The sequence below is a fragment of the Lepisma saccharinum genome, chromosome 17 (genome assembly GCF_977018435.1).
Source record: "Lepisma saccharinum chromosome 17, izLepSacc3.1, whole genome shotgun sequence".
Classification (NCBI taxonomy): domain Eukaryota; kingdom Metazoa; phylum Arthropoda; class Insecta; order Zygentoma; family Lepismatidae; genus Lepisma; species Lepisma saccharinum.
In genome coordinates, this window is record NC_139245.1 from 49,988,040 (window position 1) to 50,014,600 (window position 26,561).

The 26,561-nt window shown below is 36.8% G+C and overlaps 1 protein-coding gene across 2 annotated transcripts in view; it reads left to right on the forward strand.

Moving 5' to 3' along the window:
* LOC146001739 (uncharacterized) overlaps positions 1 to 26,085 on the forward strand; it is a 91,824-nt gene extending 65,739 nt beyond the window's left edge. The window contains exons 3-5 of one of the 2 annotated variants that reach the window (XM_083139442.1): positions 9,166 to 9,306; positions 16,463 to 17,198; positions 24,429 to 24,584. In XM_083139442.1, the coding sequence (XP_082995568.1) occupies positions 9,166 to 9,306; positions 16,463 to 17,198; positions 24,429 to 24,443 (892 nt within the window). In that variant the 3' untranslated portion in view covers positions 24,444 to 24,584. Of the gene's footprint in view, positions 1 to 9,165; positions 9,307 to 16,462; positions 17,199 to 24,428 lie in introns of both variants that reach the window. The other variant, XM_083139443.1, reaches the window with a different exon arrangement.
* The last annotated feature ends 476 nt before the right edge of the window (positions 26,086 to 26,561 follow it).

The window sequence follows — 26,561 nt, forward strand, 5'->3', positions numbered from 1 at the left end:
CACTGCCACCGGCAAATTCACCCTCTATCCCAAAGGAACCTGCTACAGCTGTAACCTCATTTATATCCTCACCTGCAATATCTGAGGGAACTTCTACCTGGGAGAATCATCCACAGCCCTGAACCTCCGCATCAACAACCACTGCTCCTCCACCCAAAACCTGGACTTTGCTGTTGCCATTCACACCAATTACCACAATGAAGTTACAATAGGTAATTCAGGCATACATAGATTCCAACATATATATTTGTTTGAAAACCTTGAGAAAATTTTAAATTTCCTGTAATGAAAATTAGGTTTCTTCAACTTAGCTTATAGCCTAGTTTGTATTTAGGAAGTCCATATATAATTTTAAACTCTAGCATTCATTGTTTCAGAGATACAAGAGAAAATGGAAATTTTGAATTTTCCGCCATGAAAAAAAAAAACCCTCTGGAAGTATTAGCAGCAAGCATGCAACTCATATAGGGTTACCAGACGTCCGGTTTTTCCCGGACATGTCCTACATTTTAGCCTTATGTCCGGCGCCCTGGAGGAATTTGAAATGTCCTACATTTTGAGCGTCACATAATGTTAATTAGGACAATATGTGTTTCAGTTAAACAAAAAGAAATCATGCAAGTAACAAGTTCCCCAACTCAATAGTGGAAGTTATTTTGATTCAATCATTGTCCAAAAAGAGAATACAAGTTTATGCTAGAAGAACAATGGAAGCAATTAATGAACAAAGTTTTGAGGCCCCATATTGCTGAATATTTGTTAGCCATTACAGGACATCATGCAAATGTTGAGACACTATACTTTCATTACCATCAGCACAATGCACTCACGAGAGAAATATTTATTTTCATAAAGTCTGTAAAAAGTTTGGTACTGGTCCACATAATTTCAAAGAGTTTGACTGTCCAATCTCTCATAAATATATTTTGACTCAACCTGAAATTTTCGAGACAAATTGACTCATCTTACCAATTAAAACATTTAGTAAGAAGTGCATTGTTTAGTATGCTTACAAGTTTGGAAGTTTTGCATTAAAGAACTAGTTGGACAAGTTCTCATCACCGATGAATCAACCATCAAATTTTCTGATCTTCCTAAAATCACGATAAACTGAAAAGTGTCAATTTTAAATTACTCACTAACGTGTTTTATAGAAATATGTATTATTTATTGCGAATGTTTTGTGTCCTACATTTTGACTCAATGTCCTACATTTCCCTTATAGCGATCTGGTAACCCTAAGCTCATGTTATGTGAATGGAACACACATTAGGCAATGTGCAGATAATGTTTTCAAGTATCCTGGCATAGCCTATGGCCCAACAGTGTTTAACGTTTGTAAAAAAAAAAGTAAGATTTGTTTTCACGTATTTGGTAAATAAAAATTTGTTTGTGGCCTACACTGAACTGAAAATATAACCTATAATTTGTAACTCTAGCATTTGTAGTTACCAAAATATATTTTTTTGCTGAAAGACTTGCAGAATTTTTAACATTCTGCCAAACAAAGAACGGCTATTTACATTAGAAGTTTATTTTGCTCTCAAAATATAAACAGCATGCAATTCTTGCCACAACAATGGAACACACATATCAGAACACAGGTACTATTTTGAACCCTCAACATCCTTGCATTGCCCATGTAGGGGTCTTGACAAAATTCAAATTTTGTATAAATAAATGTGATTTTTAACAGTTTTCTTCTTTTATTTGGTAAATTCCCAGGTATGATACCCGTTGGAAGCACGTAGTGGTTCAGATCCCACTTTAAACTGTAGGTACAGTCCCGATTAGCCTTACTGTGCATAAAGTGGACTTAAAAAACATTTATTTGGTAAATGAAAATGGGGATTTATTGACATGGTCTTGCATCCTAGACTCAATGAGAAAAGGAACTATTATTTGTAACTCTATCATTAGTAGTTGCAGACATATTTTTTATGTAAAACCTTGGATTTTAAACTTCCTGCTGAAAACACACTCGGCATTCAGTCCTTATTGCATAAATAGGCCCGGGATCTAAGGGTTAGAGAATCAAATATTGGTAGAATGAGGGAAAGTTATATCTTGTAATCATTGGAGACCATAGGATGTGAATGCTGACGAAAATAAAACGTTGCATTGAAACCTTGTGCACAGATTGCTGTTGAATCATTGATTTTGTTGTCTTACACTTCCCAAGAGTCATTCGTAGGGGTGTGTGGGATCACGAAAAGTCGGGACCGGGATCATCCCAATCCCGTCCCGACTGAAAAAAAATCTGTCCCACACACCCATAGTCATTCGCATTGGCAGAGTGCACAATGAACACTTCTGTACTGGGTTGATTTTCCACGTCAAGTCACCCAGGTCATGCAACCCACCGATTCAGATTTTCATGAAACTTGGTGTATTTGTTAATACTAACAAGGTATAAACACATGCACAATTTCTCTTCTCTACATCTCATAGTTACTGAGAAACAGGAGGCTAAAGTTTCAGTTTCAAAATTTTGCACGCATCAGTCATTGCCGAGGCCATGGTGATGGCCCGCGGTGCTTAAGAGAAAAAGTTATTTCTCTGGGTAAAATCGACTTATCACTTTGTTTTTTTTTTCTAAACTTTATAGATATATGTGTATTCCATTTTAAAAGTTGTCACCAAGATCCCTTTGCACTGAGAGTCAGAAAAAAATATTGTATTGTAAATAATGTTGATTTTTGCATCAACGTCTGACGTCACTAAAATTGCATTATTACTAAAAGGCTATAAAATAAAATTAGTGTCTTTCTCACTGCTTCTATTAATAGATCTTCATTAAAACAAATTGTATGTACTACATTCATATAGCTTATTCCATGCCAAATCATCACAAAGAAATGGAAGTTTTCAACCCGACCATATCAAATTTTCATGAAATTCCCTATACGCCTTCATGGCGTGGTGCTAAGCACAGGGGAACACTTTACCTTTTTTTTTTTTAATTCGGTAGGATGGTAGAAGACATGAAGTAACTTACATGTGTAAAATTTTAGCCCTCAGTGATACACGGTATTCATACAGCAGCATTGTGAACCTTATAACAAATGTAATAAGTGCTTACAAGGTTAAATAAAACAATTTATAACTTTGCTTCCAATTATGGTAAAACTTTCATCTTAGGCTTGTTTTGAAGCTAAGGAAGCCTAGTTTTCACAAAAAAATATATTTATATGAAAATATTGAAATTTTTACTTCAAGGTCACATTATGTGACCTTTGACTTTGCATATATATATACATACAGTATGTATGTTAAATTTTGTGGGGAATAAAGGATGGAGAGACCATAGGATGTGAATGCTGATGAAAATAGAACGTTGCATTGAAACCTTGTGCACAGATTGCTGTTGAATCATTGATTTTGTTGTCTTATGCTTCCCAAGGGTAAGAAATACATGTGTAAAATTTTAAGAAATATTTTTGATATAAATCTTAGAAAATACAAACAGTTTTCAGTCAGCAAAAGCTATGTATACAAGAGTAATATCCGGATAATCTAAATGCAATTTCTGTTGTCATTTTGGGATGACTTTGCAAACAGGATTGAAAAAATAATTTGGCAGTAGTATGCCACATTCAATGAGACATGCATGCTCTAATTCTGGCACCATGAAGCCTTGTTTCCATGATTATGAAAAAATATAAATATGCTGACCAAGGCAGTAATTTATTTTATTAAAAACATAAACTAAACGTAACGTTTCAACCTTCTAGCAAGGTCTTCATCAGACTCTGTATCAAGTACAAAAGTACTTGATACAAAAGTACTTGATACAGAGTCTGATGAAGACCTTGCTAGAAGGTTGAAACGTTACGTTTAGTTTATGTTTTTAATAAAATAAATTACTGCCTTGGTCAGCATATTTATATTTTTTCTAATTCTGGTTGTTATTCTGGCACCTCATTTTCACTTGGTGGATAAAATTTGAACTATATTTTTCATCATCATTTGCTTCCTCTTGGTCCCTCTATCTATCTAGCCTCTATCTATACCACTTCAGGAGGCTCTGAGTAGGACATCTTTAATTTTGACCATCTGGTAAGTATAAAATAATTACCTTTAAGTATATTACAAAATAAGAATGAGAAATGTTCAAGTTGCGCTATTGGGAGACCAATATCAACGACTTTTGCTTCTTGTAAGCCCATTGCCTTACAATACATGAAGAACATGTAATGGGTCTCACTATTCATCATTTATTCATATTTTTATTATTTATTGTCACTTTTCTGCCACCTTTACATTATTGCAACACTGGGCATGAATTATGATTGGATGACATTAATAAATTTCCACGCAAGGAACACCCATGGTCTGACAAGGAATAATACCGTTGAAGTTATGTGGAGAGATCAAAGTTGCTCACTTAATGCTCTGGCACCATATACATATTAACATGTTTTATTTTGAAGTAAACACAATGATATTTTATTTTTTTTGTAAAGTCTGCAACATTTCTTTAGTTATGCAGTACATAACTACCATTCTTGTACCAAATCAATCAAAACTATTCACACACGGATGATGGGTCAGGTGCAATAATAAGACACCCTCCACCATTTGCTTTAAAGGCAGCCCTGAATAATTATCTCGTGTTAAATTCTATCTTTTAAATTATTTGTTTGTTTATAAAGTGCACTGGAAATTTTACCTTGGTTTAATTCTGATTTCTGAAAAGCCCTATCCTATTGGAGCACAACAAAGACCAGGTAGGAAATCAGAAAATACAAACAGTTTTCAGTCAGCAAAAGCTATGTATACAAGAGTAATATCCAGATAATCTAAATACAACACTTTCATTTTAATGACCACTCTCCTGATCTGAACAAATAGTTAAAGATATTATTAGAATAATATTAGCATTGCCTTCTACTGAAAGAACACCTTTTCTTTTGGCAAATATAGCAGAGATTTTTAAGTACATCTCAATACTTGTATTTTTAGTGTTTTGCAGGTAGAATTTTTACCTAAGAATAATTGTTGATAGGTCTTTATTGTGTCAGAGTTCTTATTAGGTAATATTCATTGAGAAAATGATGGAATGTTTTATGTAAATCTTAGTGATAGCACTGCACTTTTTCTAAAATATCCGTTGATAAATTGCCTTTAATGATGTATATCTTCTTCTAGGTTATAACTGTGCCACACATTGATTAGAAGTGGCTTTCAACATGAATGCATGTATAGTGATATCTATTCAGAAAAGTCTTTTGTTCAACATCCAACAAATCAATCACAGAGTTGGCACATCTTAAAGAACTTTCAACAACTCATAGTTTTGAAAAGTATTTTATTTGTATAAAGTGTAAGAAATCATTTGCACAGAATGATGATCTTAGAAGACATTTAAAAATTCATGCCACAAAAAAAAACCTATTGCCTGCTCAAAGTGTAACAAATCATTCGTAGAGAACAAAAATCTCACAAAACATTTAAGAATGCTTAGCGGAGAGAAACCATTTGTGTTCAACATGTAACAAATCATTTACATGGAAGCAAGTTCTTATAAATCATTCAAGCATTCATAATGGAGAAAAGCCCTACATGTGTTCAACGTGTAACCAATAATTTGTGCAGAAAGGAAATCTTATAACACATTTAAGAATTTGCACTGAGGAGAAGCCCCATGTGTGTTCAAAGTGTAAAAAAGCATTTACACATAAGCAAAATCTTATAACACATTTAAGAATTCATTCTGGTGAGAAGCCATATGTGTGTTCAACATGTAGCAAATCGTTTGCACATGGAGGAAATATTGGCATGCATGTAAGAACTGATAGTGGATAAAAGTCATGTGTGTGTGTTTGCAAATCATTTACATGCAAGCAAAATCTTGAGACATTCAAGAATTCATAGTGAAGGGGAATCTTTTCTGTGTCCAACATGCGGCAAGTCATTTCAACAGTTGAGATATATTAAAGAACATTCGAAAATCATACGTTTCAAAAGTCTTTCAACTTCTAAGAAATATTTTACACAGAAGTGTCTTAGAAAACATTCAAGATCATAGTGAAGAGAGACAGTTTCTTTGTTCATCATCATTTACATAGTTGGCTTACCTTTATAAACATTCAACAGTTCATAGTCTTGAAAAGCCTTTTGTGTGTGTAACATGTAACAAATCATCTACACAGAAGGTAGAAAATACATAAGAATTAACACCTATGTGCATTTAAGATGTAACAAATAATTTTCATGCAAAATGTTCCCATAAAACATTAAAGAATTGATGGTGGTTTTTCTGTGTCCATCATGCAACAGATCATGTAGACATATGTTACAGTGTTTCCAGCTACCTGGAAAACCTGGAGAAGCTTTAAAAATCTGGGAATTTAGTTGATGTTAGGTGTATTGAGTTATAAGGACCTTGTTCAAAAAATATTTTGCAACTAGTGTTTTTGTTTTGAATAGTGTATGATCCTGTTCTATATATTCTCACAATTTGGAATTATAGTTGTGATGAATGAAGGAAGCAGAAGTGGGGATGGGGAACTATATGGCTGACCAGATGTGGGAAAGAACATAAAATGTTGGTTGAAAGTGAGAGATATACAGAGAGCATGGGTACAATTCTTGAAGAGGTAACAAGAGAAAATTTACAGCAGGTGTCAGTCATATAATGAGAGACATATTGCTTCTGGAGCTGGTGGTTGTTAACCTCCACATTAAAATCCCTCCTGTGTTCGCAACAATTATTTTTTTAGTTAATTTATTATCTTTTAAAAATGTTTAAGATACTAGTTGTTGATTTTATAGCTTATAATAGGTTTCCTTTTCTTTGAATTTTGCATTGATAACTTTAGAAGCACATGCACAAATCCATAACAAGTGCAGTTGGCATTATAAGATTTTTTTTTTTTTTTTTACTATTGGACAAACTTCATCATTACCTTACAATGTAAAATACCATACTCTGAAGCCCCACTACAGGTTAAGTTTTCAGCCACTTTTCGCATATATAGATCGCATAACAACAATTCAATCCAATCTAATCCCCTTTTCTAAAATATCTTCCACGTGACAAGCTAGTTATGATGCTGTGATCCAATCAACAAAAAGTTGTTAGCAATTATTAATGAAAACCACTGAGTGTATTGTACTTGCCACTGGTTTTGGTCTTTTTCTACCTTATAATCATGAGAATGACTATGATTTTTGAGTTTCAGGTTCATTTTTATGCACCGACGGACTAGTCAGGATTGGACGTAGAGATTAAAGTTTGATCCGAACCACTATGTGCCTTCACCAGGTGTCGAACACTGGACTCCTTGATTACAAGCTGACAACTTTACCACTATGCCATCGGGGAGACCCCAAGGGGACGATGAATAGATGAAATAGTTGAAGTAAAAGCACAATGAAACATAAGTGCCTAATGCAGAATTCGAACTCAAGACTGTTTACTTTGTATGCACACTAACCACTCTGTGAAGGATGGTGATGCTTATATCAAAAGTGTTAGTGGAGCATGGAAACAAAACTACTATAGAAATGTGTTGATTGCCCTTCTGGAAATAGCAATGAGAAATAACACTCTCATAAGGGCTACCTACAGACCTCATAAGGGCTACCTACAGACCTTAAATTTGGAATGCATGAAGTTAAGTGTTTCAACGGGGTTCATAACATGAAGTGGTTAATTTTAAGATTTGAACATACAGCCCAGCAAAATGGTCCACCTTCCCATTCCAACAAACCACAGCTACGACCCAACCAAACAATTACTGAATGTATTGGCTCCTAGTTACAGCCTGCCAGAGATGAATGATTCCCATGGGTTCTCTCTCTCTAGCTTTGCAGCCGCGGTCAATAAAGGGTGGTGCAACTTCATGTTTGCGTGTGCATGTGTTTGTGTGTATGCCCTCGAGTGACAAAAATTAGCAACTAGAGGGGGAATTACTCTTTAAAATGAGCTCTTCACATTTATTTTCTTCTAAACTATCCAGACATGATGCTCCCATATTCTCTATCTACTTTTAGTGGAGACTTTAACTAGTACTGGCCCATATAGATGTGCATGATCTTAAACATGAAATTTCTATCTCAACCTGATATCTAGCCATATCAACAAGTATTTTATATCCACGTCAAGTATCTATTTTTCAAAAAGTGTTATCTGAAAATCATTGTTAATAGCATTTTCATACTACAACGAAAAATTGATTAAAAGGTGTAGTTCACTCCCACCTGATCCTACTCACTCACTCCCCCAAGGTGTGACTTTCCTCACGATGGTAGGTTACGCAGGTCCCATACACAGGCTGAAATCTCCAGAGAAAAGTTATCCTTCCCCCAGGAGACTTGAACTTGCATGCATCCCATAGCTGGAGCTCAAATCATCATGCCTTAATCCACGGTGCGGAACATTTAAGTTTAATTTCATTCTGACTACACATATTAATTTACTTCTAAGTGTGTGGTTAATGTCTCACTTTATTCTATTATAATTGCTTAAATTTGTATCATCAGTGTTATTTAACCACCTAAGTCTAGCCTGATTTCTTATTTCTATTAGGTTATGACATTCATTATCAAACCATGGCTTACTTTTTCTTGCTTTATGGTATCCTATACTTTCTTTAGCTGCTGATTCATGATGTATTTGCTCCCAATTCTTATTTATGTCTGTTTCATTTATATTTTCATCATCATTTAAGTCTTGCAAAATATCGAATCTATTCGACAGTTTAATTTGTTAATCTTTCTTAATTCTATCATCAGTATGAAGAAGCCTGTTCCAAAATTTTGATTTTCAGTACCACCATAGAAAAAAAGTATAATTTTTAGTTTTACAATTACCTTCTCCTGGCCACCTAACTTCCTGGACAGTATATCTAATTTATAACTATCTCATTAACTGTACACTAAAATGCCCCACGCCGATAGAGACTCAGAACATTCCTGAAATGCCCCACGCCGATAGAGACTCAGAACATTCCAAGTGCCTAATTTAATATCCTTGTTCCTAATGAAATTCCTATGAAAGTATTAATTATTGGCATATGCTAAAAGGTTCCTGAAAAAAAATCTAGAAAGTGTTTTGACCATTATGTTCAATTTTTTTATCTCATGTGAAAGTATGGTGTATCTTCTCCACCATACTCTGATGTGAATGTTGTGCTAAGGCAGATTTTTCTTCTTTAGTTACAATCGGTGTCTGGAAAAGGTGTGGTTGTCCTCAACAATATCTAGGAAGAGAAGATGCAATTATAAGGGATGTACATTCTCGGATGTTGAAGATCGGGAAGTGGCATTCTTCACCTTTCCTGCAAAGAACAAGCAAAGGTTAGTACAAAGTGGTCATTTAGTTGAGTAATAATGCCTCAGATGATATTATTTATTTTTCTTAGTAGAACAATTAGTTTAAAGGAATATGAAAATATTAAACATATTTGTCACGGATTGGTGTGGTATCTAGACAAGTCTCACTCCATTTTCTTAAGGCAGAATCACACGAAACTGGATCTCCAGTAGGAATGCCCTAGCTGGCGTTGGATTGGCTACATGGCTGGAAATGATGCCTGCCAAGCTGGCTGCTAGACTTGTTGACGGCTAGACCATCTGGTAATTGCAACTAACTTTCTCTGCTAGATTCTGTGCAACAGCAAATCAGAGCGAATGTTTGGTCATATGAATCTGTGAGCTTGGATTTTTTTTTGTTTTTTTTTGTTGTTGTTTTCGGACATTGCTTGTTTTTGTTCGCTGCTCAATGAATGAAAAACTTAGATGAGGTGCATTTCTGTTCATTAATATCACTGTTCTACACATATTTTGTTACAGAAATCAAAACTCATTGCTTACTAATCAGATGCTGTGTCCGAAAGGTGCAAGGCAATCCCCCGAGAACGGTCTTGCAGTGCAGTCTTGAAGGCATGGACTAGTAGTGAAAGTCTTTCGAATTGCACTTCAACTGTAACACCCTATACGATCAGTAGAAAAAACTGAAAACATGTTGTTTACCCTGCATTTCAACCACTTGTGTTTCACCATAGAAATCACATAGCATTTTCATAGAAATCACATAGCATTTTCAATTGTTCTTACACATAAATTTCCACATATTCGAGGAATTTCAACGAACAACTTGCTGGCCTATAACGTATATTTAACTTGTGTTGCTGGCTTTCTACCTCCGTGATTTCAAACAAATGAACAACAAGTGAACATCATGTGACCAAGTCTGAAATGATCCGTACTCTGAGCTATGGTCTCTTACTTGTGTACTTGGGGCTTTCAAACCGGACTAGTTGACGTCACTTCCGTCAAGACCATACTTCAAGTCTGTACTTTGTACCTTTCGGACACAGCCTCTAGATGCTGAACATGAAAATCATATTGAAGAAGTTTGACTGGCTCTCGTTTTGGCGTAACAGAAGGGGGGAGAGGAGGCATATACAAGTGACTCACCTCATCTCGAGTACATATGGCAACACACTTGAGGGTCTGGCACTTTGTATTCCAGTATAATACTCCATCCTTTGCTGTTTCAGATACCTCCAACTTTGGCCACTTTGCATTCACTTGTGCAGTGTCTCAGAAGTATTCTTACATCTTGTGTATGCAGATACGAGGGTCACTATTTATATTTTGAGCCTAACAATGAAAAAACAGGAATTTGGTATTGAAAACTGTTTTATTGTTTTTCGAAGTATTCTCCTTTATAGTCAATACACTTTTGCATTCGTTCGAACCATTTGTCAAAGCAGTTTTTCCAATCTTCTTGAGACACCTCCATAATATGGTTTTTGAACGCGTCAACGGCATCTTCCGCCGACGAAAATCATTGTCCACGCAATTTATTCTTGACATTCGGGAACAAGAAGAAGTCATTGGGTGCCAAATCAGGACTGTACGGCAGATGACCCATCAATTCGATTTTTTGACTGTTCATAAAGTCGGTTGTTAGACGAGATGTGTGACAGCTGGCATTGTCTTGATGAAGAATGATCCGACGGCGTTTGTTTGTTTTCCGTATTTGACCGAAGACCTCTGGCAAACAAATTATTGTGTACCATTCAGAGTTGACCGTTCTATGTTCCTCTAAAGGCACAGTTGCCACATGACCAGTTTTCCAGAAAAAACAGGCGACCATTTGTTTCGATGTGCTTCGAGCGCGAACAACTTTTGTTGGATTGGGTTCATCTTGAAACACCCATACAGTCGACTGCTGTTTACGTTCCGGCTCATATGCATATATCCATGATTCGTCACCTGTTACAATCTTATATACGTCTTTTGAAGCACCACGATTGTATTTATTGAGCATTTGTTTGCACCAATTGACGCGAGCGTCTTTTTGAGTTTTTGTCAAATTGTGTGGGATCCAACGAGAACATACCTTTCTCACAGCTAAATGATCATGTAATATTTTATATATACTGCTGGAACTAATGCCTATGGTTGCCTCAATCTCACAGTATGTCACATGACGATCTTGCAGTATTAGGTTTTGCACAGCATCAATGTTTTCTTGAACAACAACTGATTTTGGACGACCTTCGCGAATCTCGTCGGTGAGCGAATGGCGGCCACGATTAAATTCGTTATATCAGCGTTTCACAGTGGCAAAGGATGGGGCTTCATCACCAAATGTGGAAGTAAGTTGATCGATGCACTCTTGTCTTGATAATCCACGTCGAAAATCATAAAAAATCATCGCACGAAAATGTTCACGAGTTAATTCCATTTTATTGTTGTCGCGCAATCTCCAAGGCAACATAAACAACACAAATGAAGCTCTTGACAAAACATTTGAAGTATGTTATGGTCAATAATGCCAGACGATTCCGTGCAAATGTCAAATCGCACCTAACTTCAATCAGTGTTGCCAAGGCTCAAAATATATATAGTGACCCTCGTATGCATGCAGCAACGTGGTTCTTTGGCAACGTAGAAATCCCAACAACAGCACCCCATTGCAATAAGTCACATATTCAGGGAAGTATTTCACCAACATTGCATGTTGGGGAACCACTTAAGATAACACAGGCTGAATTAAATGACCTAATCAGGGACTTTGAACTTCCCAAAACTAATGTTGAATTGTTAGCCTTATGACTGCAACAATGGAATCACCTGGCTGTTGATGTGATGCTACTACTTGCTACAGACAGAGAACTCCAGCGTGCCATGACAAAGACCTCTTTGCATCATTAAATATATCCAGACTGAGGACTGGAGACTTTTTATTGATTTCTCCACATTCTCTCTTAATGCAGTTTTGCAGCACATCGGTAATGTTCTACCTTCAATTCCTGTTGTCCACGCAGTTGACATTAAGGAAACTTATGAAAATATGAAACAAATTCTTCGGTATTACTTAGTGTTTTGCTGTAAGTGATTTTTACTGTTCAAGGAATCTATTTCAGCAAGTAAAAGGAACTTTCTTCTGTACAACAAAAAAGCATTCTTGCCAGAGATAATTCCAAAATTTCTGAAGAAAAATGCTCCTTTCCCCCCTCCGCCCCTGGACAACAAAGTTCAGGACATTGTCAAGATACGCATGGAAATGATTGCTGGCATGTCTGGAACAAGAAAATAATTGCACTATTATGATATGAACAATACAACATGACTTGTAGCCCCAAAACGATATGTCTGTACGCCACTGAGCCATTCAGCATAATGCGAGTTACCTTGAAACAAATGTAGATCCGAAGCTAATTGCCCTTGACGGACGAATCAAGTACAGTTATATGCGGAATAGACCATAGAATCGGACTACATAAAATATATGCACATTTAGTTTATAATATGGATGCAGGGGGCAGTAACCGGAAAATTCCAAAATTTCTGAAGAAAAATTCCCCCCTCCATCTCTGGACAACAAAGTACAGGACGTTGTCAAAATACACACGGAAATGATCACTGGCATGTCTGGAACAAGATAGTAATTGCACTATTATGATATGAACAATACAGCACGACTTGTACCTCCAAAACAATATGTCTGGACGCCACTGAGCCATTCAGCATAATGTGCAGGCTAATTGCCCTTGACGGACGAAGCAAGTACCGTTATTTATTTATTTTATTTATTTATTGCGTCTTGTTTATCATGGCGAAGTTAAGGCTTTGTAGCCTTTTCTACCACTTAACCATGTTTACAACAACATTTAAACCATTACATAGAAAGGTAAATTTTAAAATATAAAAAGAGAAATATAAGATTACAAAGAAAAAATTACAGAAAAAAATGATAAGAAAAAAAAAATACATACGGGAATAAAAACCTAACCTATACACACGAACATACAACAAAACACACACATACACACACACACACACACACACACACAATCAGATATTCATGACAGTAGTCAGGGATTTGAAATATTAAGGTGAATAAGGATTTTCAGTGTTGTTCTGCGCTTAACTGTATGCAATTTATCACTAAAATATAATGTGCTAACTATTTGTGCCCAGTAAAAAATGTTTTAATTGCGTCTTAAAGACATATACTGAAGATGAGTTTTTGATTTCGAGGGGCAGTGAGTTCCAAAGACGAGAAGTAGAAACGGTGAAAGATTTTGAATAAAAATTTGAGTTATGAAGGGGGATGAGTAGTTGAGTTCTCCCTCGAGATCTGGTGTCAAGGCTGTGTGATTCGGAAAGCATTGAGAATCTGCTCGAGAGATAAGCCGGTTCCTTTGAACTGATTGCCCTATAGAGAAGGGTGAGGTTGTGTATCTTTCGCCGATCAATTAATTTGAGCCAATTTAGCTTTGTAAAGAAAACGGATAAATGGTCCCTATATTTCAGATCGAAAATAAAGCGGACGCAGGTGTTTTGTACTCGTTGAAGACGTTGAGCGAGATCATCTGGTAATTCGGAATAGACAGAATCGCAGTAATCGAAGTGTGGAAAAACAAGTGCTTGCACCAGTTTGATTTTAATGCTAACGGGTAGAAAATGTTTAAGCCGAACAAGAGCGTGTAATGCAGCGAAGGCTCTTTTACTAGTTAAATTTACGTGATCTGACCATGAGAGATGCTGATTAAACATTACACCCAGATTTTTGGCTGTTTTACTTAATTTAATAGCTTTCCCTAAGACCATTATGGGCGGGAGGGAAGAAATTTCAAATGCGGAAAGCATTTTTTGTGAACCTATAATAATAGTTTGGGTTTTCGAAGGATTAATTAGTAGCCCATGGTTAGCTGACCAAGTACTGATTTTGTTCAGATCATAATTTATATCGCGAATTGAATTTTCAATATTCTTTGGAGGAAATGACAAATACAGCTGAACATCATCTGCATAGATGTGATATTTACAGTGTTCGAGTGCGTCAGGAATATGGTTAATGTACAGAGAGAAGAGGAGTGGACCGAGGACGGTTCCCTGGGGGACACCGGCGCTGATTGATCGCCACGACGATTTCTCACCAGAGTTGAAGACGCATTGTTGGCGTTCATTAATATACGAACGGAACCAAGCTACGGTTGGGTCAGAGAAGTTGTACAGGAAGGATAGCTTGGATAGCAGGATGTCGTGGTCAATAGTCTGAAAAGCTTTACTAAAGTCCAGAAGTACAAGAATAGTTACTTCTTTAATGTCCATGGCGTGTCTTATGTCGTCCGTCACGTTGATGAGCGCTGTGCAGGTGCTATGGTTGTGCCGGAATCCCGATTGGAGGGGATTCATTAGATTGTTTTGTGATAAGAAATTACGCGTTTGGTTACCGACAACGTGTTCGAGAGCTTTGGACAGAGCCGGAAGAATACTTATCGGCCGGTGGTCGCCGAGGCTGAGAACTTTGTTTGTTTTCGGCAGAGGACGAACCTTAGCCAGTTTCCAAATTGACGGGAATATGCCGAAGGACAGGGAGAAATTAAAAATGCCTGTTATAGGAACGAGAACGTACGGGAGATTTTTTTTAATCATTAGAACAGAGATTTCGTCTATTCCCACAGCGGTGGATTTTATTTTATTGAGAGCTGACTGAACGTGTTCTGGCCGAATGGGCGAGAAGAAAAATTTTGGTGCGGTGCTGTGAACGGTGGTCGAAATCGTTCGTATTGTTTCTTCCCTTACATTATTGTCCAGTGTTTGAACTTCGCTGAAATATTCGTTCAACATTTCTATGGAGAAGTTTAATTGATCGTTCCTTTTTTGTTTACCAACCCCTAAAGTTTTCAGTTTTTTCCAAATAACATCCGACTTTTTCTCATAATTCAGAAGATCGTTCGCGAATCGACGCTTTGCTTTCCTGACCTCTTGGTTACAACGATTTCGTAATATTCTGAAACTTTCGAAACTGCCACTTGCCGACTGGCCGCGCTTTACGTCCCTCCGATGTTTGCCGTAGGCTCGATCCCTGGCTGCCATGAGCTGCCGCAGGTCGTCCGTCAACCACGGACAAGGGGGGCGAGAGACGCGTTTCTTTTTCACCGGGGCGTGCTTGTCGTACAGCTGGAGAATGAAAGTGTTAAGGAGATTCACCTGTTGGTCGAGAGTGGGCAACGTGCTGATTACGTGCCATGGGAGAAGGGCGGCGTCGGCAGATAATTGCGCATCGTTTATGTTTTTAATGTCTCTGTAACATACAAGTTTGGCTTTGTACTTGGGAACGCGCAGCTCATAAGATAAAAATATCATGTCATGGTAAGAGATTCCGGGTACTGGGGTTTGTCCGTGACTTACTACGCGTGATGGGCTGGAAACAAGAATTAAGTCGATCCACGATTCAGAGGTTGGAGTGGAATAAACCATAGAATCGGACTATATAAAATTTATGCACATTGAGTGTATATATGGATGCAGGGTGTGGGGGGGGGGGGGAGTAATCGGAAAAATTCCAAAAATCGTTAACTCCAAATAGAAATATCGACATTATGACGCAAGAACTATGACCTTGTCGAGTTATCTCTATATAGATAGCTGGTAAACGAGGGGTATACCTAGAGGTATCTATTTATAGATAGCTGGTGAACAAGAGGTTGTTGAGTATACCTTGATTACCATATTTTCTTTTGAGCCAATTTTTAGCCTATGCTTTTTTTTTTAATTTTCATTTTAAACAATGACATCAGTAGCTATTTTGCTATGACGTTCCTCCTCAAGTGGCTCGTCCATCTCTTTAGCCTGTCTGCTCTGCACAATGCCTTGTGGGAACAAAAGTATACCAACAAGTACTGTAACGAGTATTGTTTGAAGCAAAAACTAGCGGGAGCAAGTACTACACAACAAGTCCAAGTCTAATGTCAAAATCCAGCAGGAAATCTAGCCTCGTGTGATTAAGGCATGATAGTGCGGTAGATAATAGGATAAAATTTCTTTGTAAATTTGATTTGATTTTTTAATATTATTCTGACTGTTAAGCCTATCCTTCTAACAAAAGGTTCACAACTCCATTGATTGGACTGTATAGTTTGTTTGAAAAGAAAAATGTGACATAATTGTTTCTAAAATGATATACATTTTTTTTATCTCGTTTCAGATGCAGGGAGTGGATTTTAAGGAGTGGGAGAGATGATTTCTTGGAACTTTCGGAGAAGCAGCTGCGAAATAGAAGAATCTGTGCTAAGCATTTTGACAATTCATCATTCATGAATACATTGCAAAATTCTTTGACACACACAGCTGTGCCAATGCAATACACTAACTGCAATGTGCTACAGCCACTGCCTGAAAACCAACAGAACTGTATTCTGGAAGCAGAAAGAGAAACTACATTGATAGAAGATAACCCTCGTCAGGAACAGCCCACAACAGATGATGACCATGTAGCGTCTGAAGATTGCAATTTACACATTGAAAAATTGCATGCATGTGACACAAGCAATATTGACATAAACATCCCATCTGCAGTACTACAAAGAAACAAGGAGAGACTGGACAATTTAAAAGTCTGCAAGCAAATAGAAAGACTGAAAAAGACAATAAGAATGCAGAGTATGCTGCTATCAAGAAAGAGGGCTGAAATTTCAAACCTTAAGAAGAAGATGAAAAACCATAAACACTCGAAATTTTACCTTCTGACAGAATTATCAAAGTACATTGAAGGTGCACCTTTTACATTTCTAAGAATGCAGCTCATGCATAAAGATTGCACTCCTTGGACAGAAGATGAGAAAGAACTGTCTCTGGCAATGTATTACAAGGCCTCAAAATTGTATAGATTCCTAATTAGGGAAGGATTTAAGTTACCCAGTTGCTGTACAATTAGGAAGTGGGTGAGTAAAATAGAATTAAATGTTGATGTGAAATACACTTCGTAAAATACAAAGGTTAATACAATGCCTGAAAGTTAGAGGGAATGTACAATCCTGCTAGATGAAATGGCATTTTGCAAGTGGGTGGAATATGATATGAAGAATGACTTGTTGGAAGGATTTGAAGCCCAGGTCCTGTGGGGCATAATAGTGTTGCCCCTATATAAAGTTACCATGTTCCTGCAATAACCTTTTAACCTTTAGGAGCCCGATTGTCTCAATCGAGACACTCTCATGTAACCCTCGGGGACGTGATCGTCTTGATCGAGACGCTCTGTTAAGGTCGTAGTTTTTATGTTATAACTTCACTATTTTTGGCTAGAGTTTCGATTTTCTTTTTCATATTGTTGTTAACACATGTATTTTACTGAAATGATTGTTGCAAGTTTTTTCTTTTCATGAAAATGGCAGCGGAAAAAGGCGACTTCTTTTTTGCATCTTTTTTGAAGGGAAAATTTTGCCGACAAAGGAAGGTCGGCTTTGTTGTTCTAAAGCAATGCGTTTCCCTCACCCCTGGAAACTGCATTGGAAGGAAGTTTGTATATCTGTACCCGAGGCCAAAAGGAATGTTTTCTGTGCGGGAGCAAGTGGAGTTGGGGGAGGGGGAAAAGGGCTTGTTGAAACTGCGTAATAATGTAAAAAAAAAAAAAGTTTTGGGGGAATTCCCCCTTCCCCCCCATATATACGCATAAATTTTATATGGTCTGAATCTGTGATTCGTTCTGCGTACAATGGATGGTATATCATTCATATCTCTAGGGCAATTACCCTTTGAGCTATAGTCATTTCAATGTAACCCTGCATTTCGCTGAAAACCAAAGCTTGAGACAGTAGCACGCAGGCCTTTCATGTCAGGGGTACAACTCACGTTACATTGGTCATATGATAATGATGCAAATATCTTTCTGTTTCTTACATGCCAGCGATAATTTCTATGTCCTTTTTTTCAGGGGGGTGGGTGGAAACACCATTAAAAAAAAATTGGGGATGATTCCCCCTTCCCCCCTCCATATATACGCCGAATGTGCATAAATTTTATATCGTCTGAATTTGTGATTCATTCTGCATACAACGATATATCATTCATCTCTGTAGGGCAATTAGCCTCTGAGCTACAGTCATTTCAAGGTACCGCTGCATTTTGAAGCTTGAATGAGTGGCGTGCTGACCATTCCTTTTGGGGGTACAACTCGCGTTACATTGGTCATACGATAATAATGCAAATATTTTTGTGTTCCTTACATGTCAGCGATAATTTCCATGTGCATGTCGACACTGTCATGTACTTTTTTCTTGGAGGGAGGGGGGAAATCCCCATTTTTTCCGAAATTTTGTAATTTTGATGTTCTCCTCCTCCTCCTCGCCACATAAATGCCGAATTTGCATACATTTTGATTCTCTGGTTCATTCCGCATAGAACGGTATATCACTCATCTCTCTAGGGCAACGAGCCTCCGATCTACACTCATATAATTGAAACTCTGCATTTTGCTCAAAATCGGCTCGGGCATCAAGGGGGTTATATGTGAAAATGGCCTTGGGCTCCAAAAGGTTAATAATAAAAACAAACGACTGGGACAAATAAAATTATGTGTGTGAAATTCATACTTTTATGTTGACATTCATTTTCCAGGCAAGGAGACATGGCCCGCCCCTCTTGCCCCATGTTCTGTACATTCTTGAAAACATAATTTAAAATTTTATGCTCTTAAAATTTGCTTCAATGAGATTTTGAACCTACATTGTTAGATTTTGAGCTAATTTGAAAAATATAAAATCCGGTAGCCATTTTTAAAAATGTTCAGAAAAAAGTTGTCATGTTTTCAGAAGGAATGAAAAAAGCCTTCAATTTTATTCCTAGCTAAGTTAGATCATATATCTAAGTTCATTTTGATAATAGTTATGTTGACATTGCCCTTTGCCTTTCATTGATAATTCAAATTTTAGTAAACCAAGTTTTCGGTCCAAAAAATCCGATAATAATATTTTATTTATTTATTAGTGTACGAAGCTATAAATGTGATATATTAACATATTTTTTTCTGGAATCCTTATTGGTTGGTCAACATTGTTGTGAAGTTTCAAAGAGATTGAAAAATTTATAAGGGAGATAGAAGTATTTTCCTAATGCAGTCCAGCTCACACTTGGTGGCTATGAGAATGGAGGAAAGGATGAATCACTGAAAGTTTGAGGGTCTATAAAAATTAAACCAGACAGGTTAGAGACAAAAAAATAAATGTATGTGGTTTCTCACCACCATGGAAGGACTAGTTTCATCAAAATCTGAGAGCACCCCCCCCCCCCCTCCTTATGTTTGGTTGAATTGATGTCGAATGACCCGTATATACCTAATGAGGCGAGACGTGTTAATCTTCTGTGCTGATTGCACTTTCAATTCTATTTTCTATTCTGTAAAATTGATTGTATAGTTTCCCTATCTGCCTCCACCTTTGTTCTTTTCTCAGGCATATACCCAACTTATCTAGTGTACAGTGTTTTAGTAGTTTGTTATTATTGGCTAAAAAAGAGTACTGCGTATATCAACAAATTTAATGCAACACAGATAAACCCCCACCATTACATGGCTTCTCATTCCATCATTCACACATTGCATTCTTGTACAAGAAGCTGATGAATGAACAATGAATGAACTCGGCAATTCATTTAAAATAACCCAACAGACCAAAAATAGTTTGTTTCTTGTAGAACAAGAAAATGACTATAATACATGTGTTGTGAAATGCAATGACATTACAAGAAAGGTATATTTTGTTAGAAAGTTATGAAATCACTATGTAGATTTTATTATGTCAATATTTTCATCATGACAATAAGAATAATAATGTGCATGTATTTCTTTCAAAATCTTTTCACAGATTTTACTCTGATAGTGAATGCAAGCAGTATTGTCTTTTATATCTTATCGCGGTTGTATTTAAATCAAAGATGCAAGAAATTCAAGATAAAATCTGAGATAAATGTATTTTCTGGGTAAATTCCTGGTGTGTTTTTGAAAAGGTACCCGTTTTCCTTATGATATTTCTTCATGAACCTCTTACCTGTGTGGCATGAGTAAAATATCCATTTATTCTCCAGAATCTTGTCTTTACATTGATGTACTACATACATCATCTCTCTGCTTCCTAACTGCTGTTGCTGTAATAAAGATCATGCCTTAATGATCTGTTGCCAAAGCAAAGAGGCTCCGCTGGCAAAAGTTTCTTTGACATCCTGCATCCACGCAGGGCACCGGCTCTGGTGGCATCAGGCTTAAAATTTAGCAGTGCCATCTCTTGTCAATTATTATAAGTACAACTGATAGCAAATGTTTCAGAGTAATTCCCAGTAGGAGGTCAGCACAGAGGTTTTCCTCCATGAGTTGTTCAACATCTGCCATAATACGTTTATCATATCATAACACTTCAGTCGTTTGCGTTAATCCTGCAACATTGCAAGAACAAAAATAGTTATTTTTAGTTTGGTGTTTCACTCACTATGTGCCATTGGGCTAGCGAACCACTTTTGTTTTTTACAAACAAACTACTTTATATTGTAAGTATAGGGTCTACCAATTTGAACGTCAGATCTTTAAAATTTGATAGAATGATAACCACAAGTGATAATGACATACATTTTTTTTTATTTTGAAGAGTAAACAATGGCATTATGTTTTTGAACAATATGTCGTTCAAATGTTCTCTGCTTTGGTGGGTGGAATGGATTCTGAATGTCCAATTTTCCAGCACGTCTGCACACATATTAAGCGGTATAGCCTCAGTGGTTTATTCTATGTTCCGTTTCAGGTCACAAACTGTGCATGGCTTAGTCTCAGAAACTTTAGATTTGACATAACCCCACAGAAAATAATCCAGGGTGGGTTAGGTCACATAATCTTGGTGGCCAGTTCACATCACCCTTTCTGGACAGAACTCGTCCGCGGAACTTTTCCTGCAATAATTCCATTGTTCGGTGAGCTGTGTGACAAGTTGCACCATCCTGTTGGAAAAACACATTGTTGATGTCAAGATTTTCCAGTTTAAGCCACAAAAACTGCACCACCATAATCCTGTAACGCTCCCCATACAGTCACGTGATTTCCATGTTGGTCCTCAAAAAAATTAGGCCCGATCATGCCATTGGCCCAAAAACCACACCACACAGTCACTTTCTTAGGCTGAAGGGGTTCGTCCAGAATCACTTGCGTATTTTCATCTGCCCAAATCCTACAGTTTTGTTTGTCCTTTTGGTCGATTATGTTGACCATAAATTCCTCTCAATGCACGAAATGCCTGTCGAACTGAACACGAATTTTGATAATAAATTTGAATAATTTCTATGCGTTGCTGCATTGTGTATCTCTCCATGATAACTTGCCACAGACTACTGCACACAGATGTCACAGTTCCATCTCGTCATTCTAGTCAGTGTTGCCACAACACTCTTTCAAAGTTCTGACGTTCAAATTGGTAGACCCTTTACATGAAAAACATACAGTATGGAAAGCTCAGCATTTTATCATCCATTTGTATTTTTGTTATTTATTGTCGCTTTAATGCCACCTTTAAATTATCGCAACAGTGTGCAAGCATGATGAGTGGATGAAATTGATAAAGGGACACACAGCAAAGAACACCCATGTGCGGGCTGGAACTTCAAACTGCGAAGTTCTCGTGTGAGATAGTAGTTGGACGTTAACACTCTCAACCACCATTTATTAGCATGTGTTATACTGAAGTAAGCACAATAATAATTTTTTGTAAAAGTCTCTAACATGTCTTCTATATTTTTATGCAACATGTACACATCCACACACACAAGAACCTGCACAGACCGCAACTCCTGTGCATAGAGGGGAGGGGCAGAGTAGAGCATGTTTTCTTATAGTCAGAGTTGAACAGATGAAGGGGGAAGTGTACGATGGTTTTGTGTACCATGTGTATCCCAATTTAATCAGAACTACGAGAGTCATTCAGAAAATAAAGACCGTTCGGTTATACAAAATGAAAAACACAATATTTATTGGAAAAAAAACGTTCTGTTACATACCTGAAGCTTCCTTCACTTCTCTACATAATCATCTCCTACATTTAAACATTTGTCGTATCTGGGCACGAGCTTCAGAATTCCCATGTTATAGTCTTCTGCCACCAGTTCATTAAGCCAGGTGGTCACTGCATTCTCCAACTCTTCATCACTTCCAAAACGTTTACCACCCAGAAACTCTTTCAGCTTAGGGAAAAGGTGGAAATCGCTAGGAGCAAGGTCTGGACTATAGGGTGGATGGTCAAAAATTATGCCTGTCTTGCAAGATTCAGTTGTTCATTGCAGTCTTCAGGTCTTCTGTGATGAGTGATGGGCATCCAGGTCGAGTTTCATCGTGCACATTTGTTCGTCCATTGTTGAACATTTCACACCATTTTCTCACATTGCTTTCGTTCATTACATTATCACCATACACTGCTTTCAGTTGCCGGTAAATTTCTGCCGGTTTCACCTTTTGAGCGTTCAGAAATCGAATAACACTCCTTACCCCACAGTCGGCAGGATTTTCCATGCTCCCCAACTGCACAAGGACGACTACTTGCAACCTCCACTCAAAGCGTTATGAGCACAGCTGTTACGGAAGCCAATTGACCCTGAAAAGAGAAAGAGGAGTGAGCTGCACGGCGGAAATGCGCGAGCCGTCTTTTGTTTGAATGCAGTGACCACCTGGCTTAATGAACTGGCGGCAGAAGAGTATAACATGGGAATTCTGAAGCTCGTGCCCAGATACGACAAATGTTTAAATGTAGGAGGTGCTTATGTAGAGAAATGAAGGAAGCTTCAGGTATGTAACAGAATTGTTTTTTCCAATAAATATTGTGTTTTTCATTTTGTATAACCAAACAGTCTTTATTTTATGGCTGACCCTCATATTTACACTCAAACGATGGATCAGTTTTACAAGCACAAGTAAAACTTACTGAAATTTGAAACAGCAAATACTGACACATATCTTCCAGGCCTTTTACTAACCCAATGGTAGACAATAGTGAAGTTAAAAGACACATACCAGTCCAGATGTAAGCACAAATCACACAAGGTACAAACAGCAGACTTATCACACTGTCAGATGCACACAGCACACTACCCATAATATCAGCACTTGCACGAACCTGCTACCCTGGCATTGTAAAGGAGAGTAAAGAGGAGAAACACTGAAAAAAGGAGTGAGCCAACCACAGAGTCGGCCATTTGTCAAAAGCAACCGAAAAATGTTTGTTTTTTGTAACCGTGACATGTCTTGAACTTCACAGCAGGCCTTAACCAGGCAGTAGAGATACGAGGTGCTGCTCTTGCCAAAAGCTCTGCAAAAGTAAGTAAATGCAAGAAAAAAATGAAAATTAGAAACCATCCACCCTTGGACTTGAAATACAACTCTGAAACATTAGGTCACATTAAATGATATAAGAAAATTATCTTTTAAGTTATTTGCTTATTATTATTATTAAAGGACATTGGGTAGGCTCACATGGCAGAGTGGTTAGCACATCGCACAATAATGCCAAGGGTCCAGGGTTCAAATCCCAGCCTGGAAATTCATGTTTGTGAGTGTCCATTCATTAATTTCATCACTCGTCCCTATATTCACAAATTAGCCAAAAGTGGCACAAAGAACAAAGTAAAATGAAACCAATCAATCAATAATTAAGGGACTATGGAAATTAGTATTTCCTTTGATTCTGATTTCTGAAAAGTCCTAGCCCAATGGAGCAATATTAAAACAAGTTTGAGAGAACCTATATGGAAGAGAATTGGGAAATATGAAGTATTCATGCAGCAAACATTATGTATATGGGAATAACGTTCTTAGCCAGATAATCTAAATACCACACAATAATATTCATGAATCCTTTCCTTATCTGATCATAATCTGAAAGATATTTTTATTTCCTTACACTAAAAGCCCATGTTTCCTTTAGGGAAAGTAGAGCAGATTATTATTATACCACAATATTTGAAATTACTTTGTTTTGGAGGTGTTATTTTTACTTGGTGTTAATCGTTGATTCCTTATGTCTTGGTTGCTAACAGGTAATATGCATTGGGAAAAGTAGAGAGAGTAATTTAAAGCTGAACAAGTTATTTGTACACTTTTTCTGAAATACCCTGTTGATAAATTGCCATTAATGACTTATATCTCCTTCCAGATTATCAATGGATGATACATTGATTAGAAGTGCCTTTCATCAGAAATACGTGGATACTGATATACATTCATATCACCCAAGGACTTATTCTGTCTCGAATAAGAACTTCAGATTCAGATCACCACAAATAAGTTCTTCTTCGTGCAGTTCAATGCTTCCAACCATAAGCTGTTCCAACTCAGAGAATAAAGAACATGCTTTAGAATCTACAGGAAGGAATGAATTCAGAATGTCTTCAAACTCTGAGGGTTGTGCTATTTGCAATGATGGTAGTGATTTGTTTCATCACAAATGTGAACTTGTGTTTCATACACAAACTGATACTAGTCGAAGGTATTTTGCTTGTTCCACTTGTTACAAATTATTTTCTCAGAAGGAGACTCTTACAACACATTCAAGAATTGATCCAATTTGTTCTACATCCAACAAATCATGTATAGAGTTGGGAAATGTTGCAGAACTTTCAAGAATTCAGAGTATTCAACAGTCTTTTGTGTGTTCAAAGTGTAGCAAATCATTTGCAGAGAGGTAATTTCTTGTAAAACATTTAAGTATTCATACGGAAGAGAGGTTATACATGTGTCCAACATGTAACAAGTCGTTTGCACAGAAAGAATATCTTAGAAAACATTCAAGAATGCATAATGCAGAGAAGCCCCATGTGTGTCCAACATGTAACAAATCATTTGCACGTAAGCATGACCTTGGTAAACATTTAAGAATGCATACTGGGGAAAAGCCATATGTGTGCCCAACATGTAACAAATCATTTGCACATAGGCCAGATCTTAGTAAACATTTAAGAATTCATACTGGAGAGAAGCCATATGTGTGTTCAAAGTGTAACAAATCATTTGCACGTAAGAATGTTCTTAAAACCCATTCAATAATTCATATTGGAGAGAAACCTCTTGTGTCCAACATGTGACAAATCATTTGGAGTAATGGTGTACCTTAAAGAACATTCACAAATTCATGGTGTTCATAAGCATTTCATGTGTTCGACGTGTAATAAATATTTTACACGAAAGGAAGTTCTTAGAAAACATTCAAGAATTCATAGCAAGGAGAAACTTCTTTTTTCAGCATCCATCAAATCGTGTACAGAGTTGGCGTATCTTAAATAACATTCAACAATTCATAGCTTTGAAAAGCTTTATCTCTTGTTCATAGTGTAACAAACCATTTGCACACCATTAAGATTTTAGAAGACATTTGAGAATTCCGACTAGACAGAAGCTCTACGCGTGTTCAACGTGAATAAATCCTTTGCACAACAATGAAATATTGGTACACATTGAAGAACAGTGCCTTTTGTATGTTCAATGTGTAACAAATCAGTTATACTGAAATAATTTACTGAGAAGTCATTAAAGAATTCAATACAGAAAGAACCTGTTTCTGTTCTGTACATTTCTTCAAAGATATGTGACCACGTTGTGAAATTTTTCTTTCTAAGTGCTCAAATCATTAATGTGGCAATATACGTGCACATTTTTAGTGTCGGTTGAGAGTAGCCATCTTTATGACAGACCACTCTGCTTGAAGAGAAACACTGTACTGAGAGATTAGCATTCTTGCACAAAAATTAGGTTGAAAGACTATAAATCATCATTACAGGGTTATTATAAATAATCTTACCTATCTCAGACACATGTAAGTCACGTTTAATGATGTCAGATACTAAAAGGTTATGTCAATGTAAAGAGTATGTTTTATTTGATTACTTATTAACTCAGTAATGCTGAAACAACAAGTATTTTTTTTTCAAATTATTTTTTGAAGTGTCATACTTGAGGTTCAAATAAGGTGAAAAAATAACATTTTTTTGTTGAAACTGCCTTCATTACAGTCTGGCAGATTTTGCTGTCAACAGATATTTAAGATAGCAATTTCAAATACTTTTAAACTTTCATTGTGATTATTTTGTTTTTATTGAGCTACTTCACAACAATTTTTAAATACATTGCTTTCTCTAGCATAACCTATTTGTACGAAATATATACAAAAACCGAAACATACAATACTTCCAAATGTATACTCTAAATAAGTTTATAAAAAGTTACAAAATTTTGCACATAGTTCAACAGGAAGCAGAATTATCTTCTAAATCTCTCATCAGTTAAAATCTGC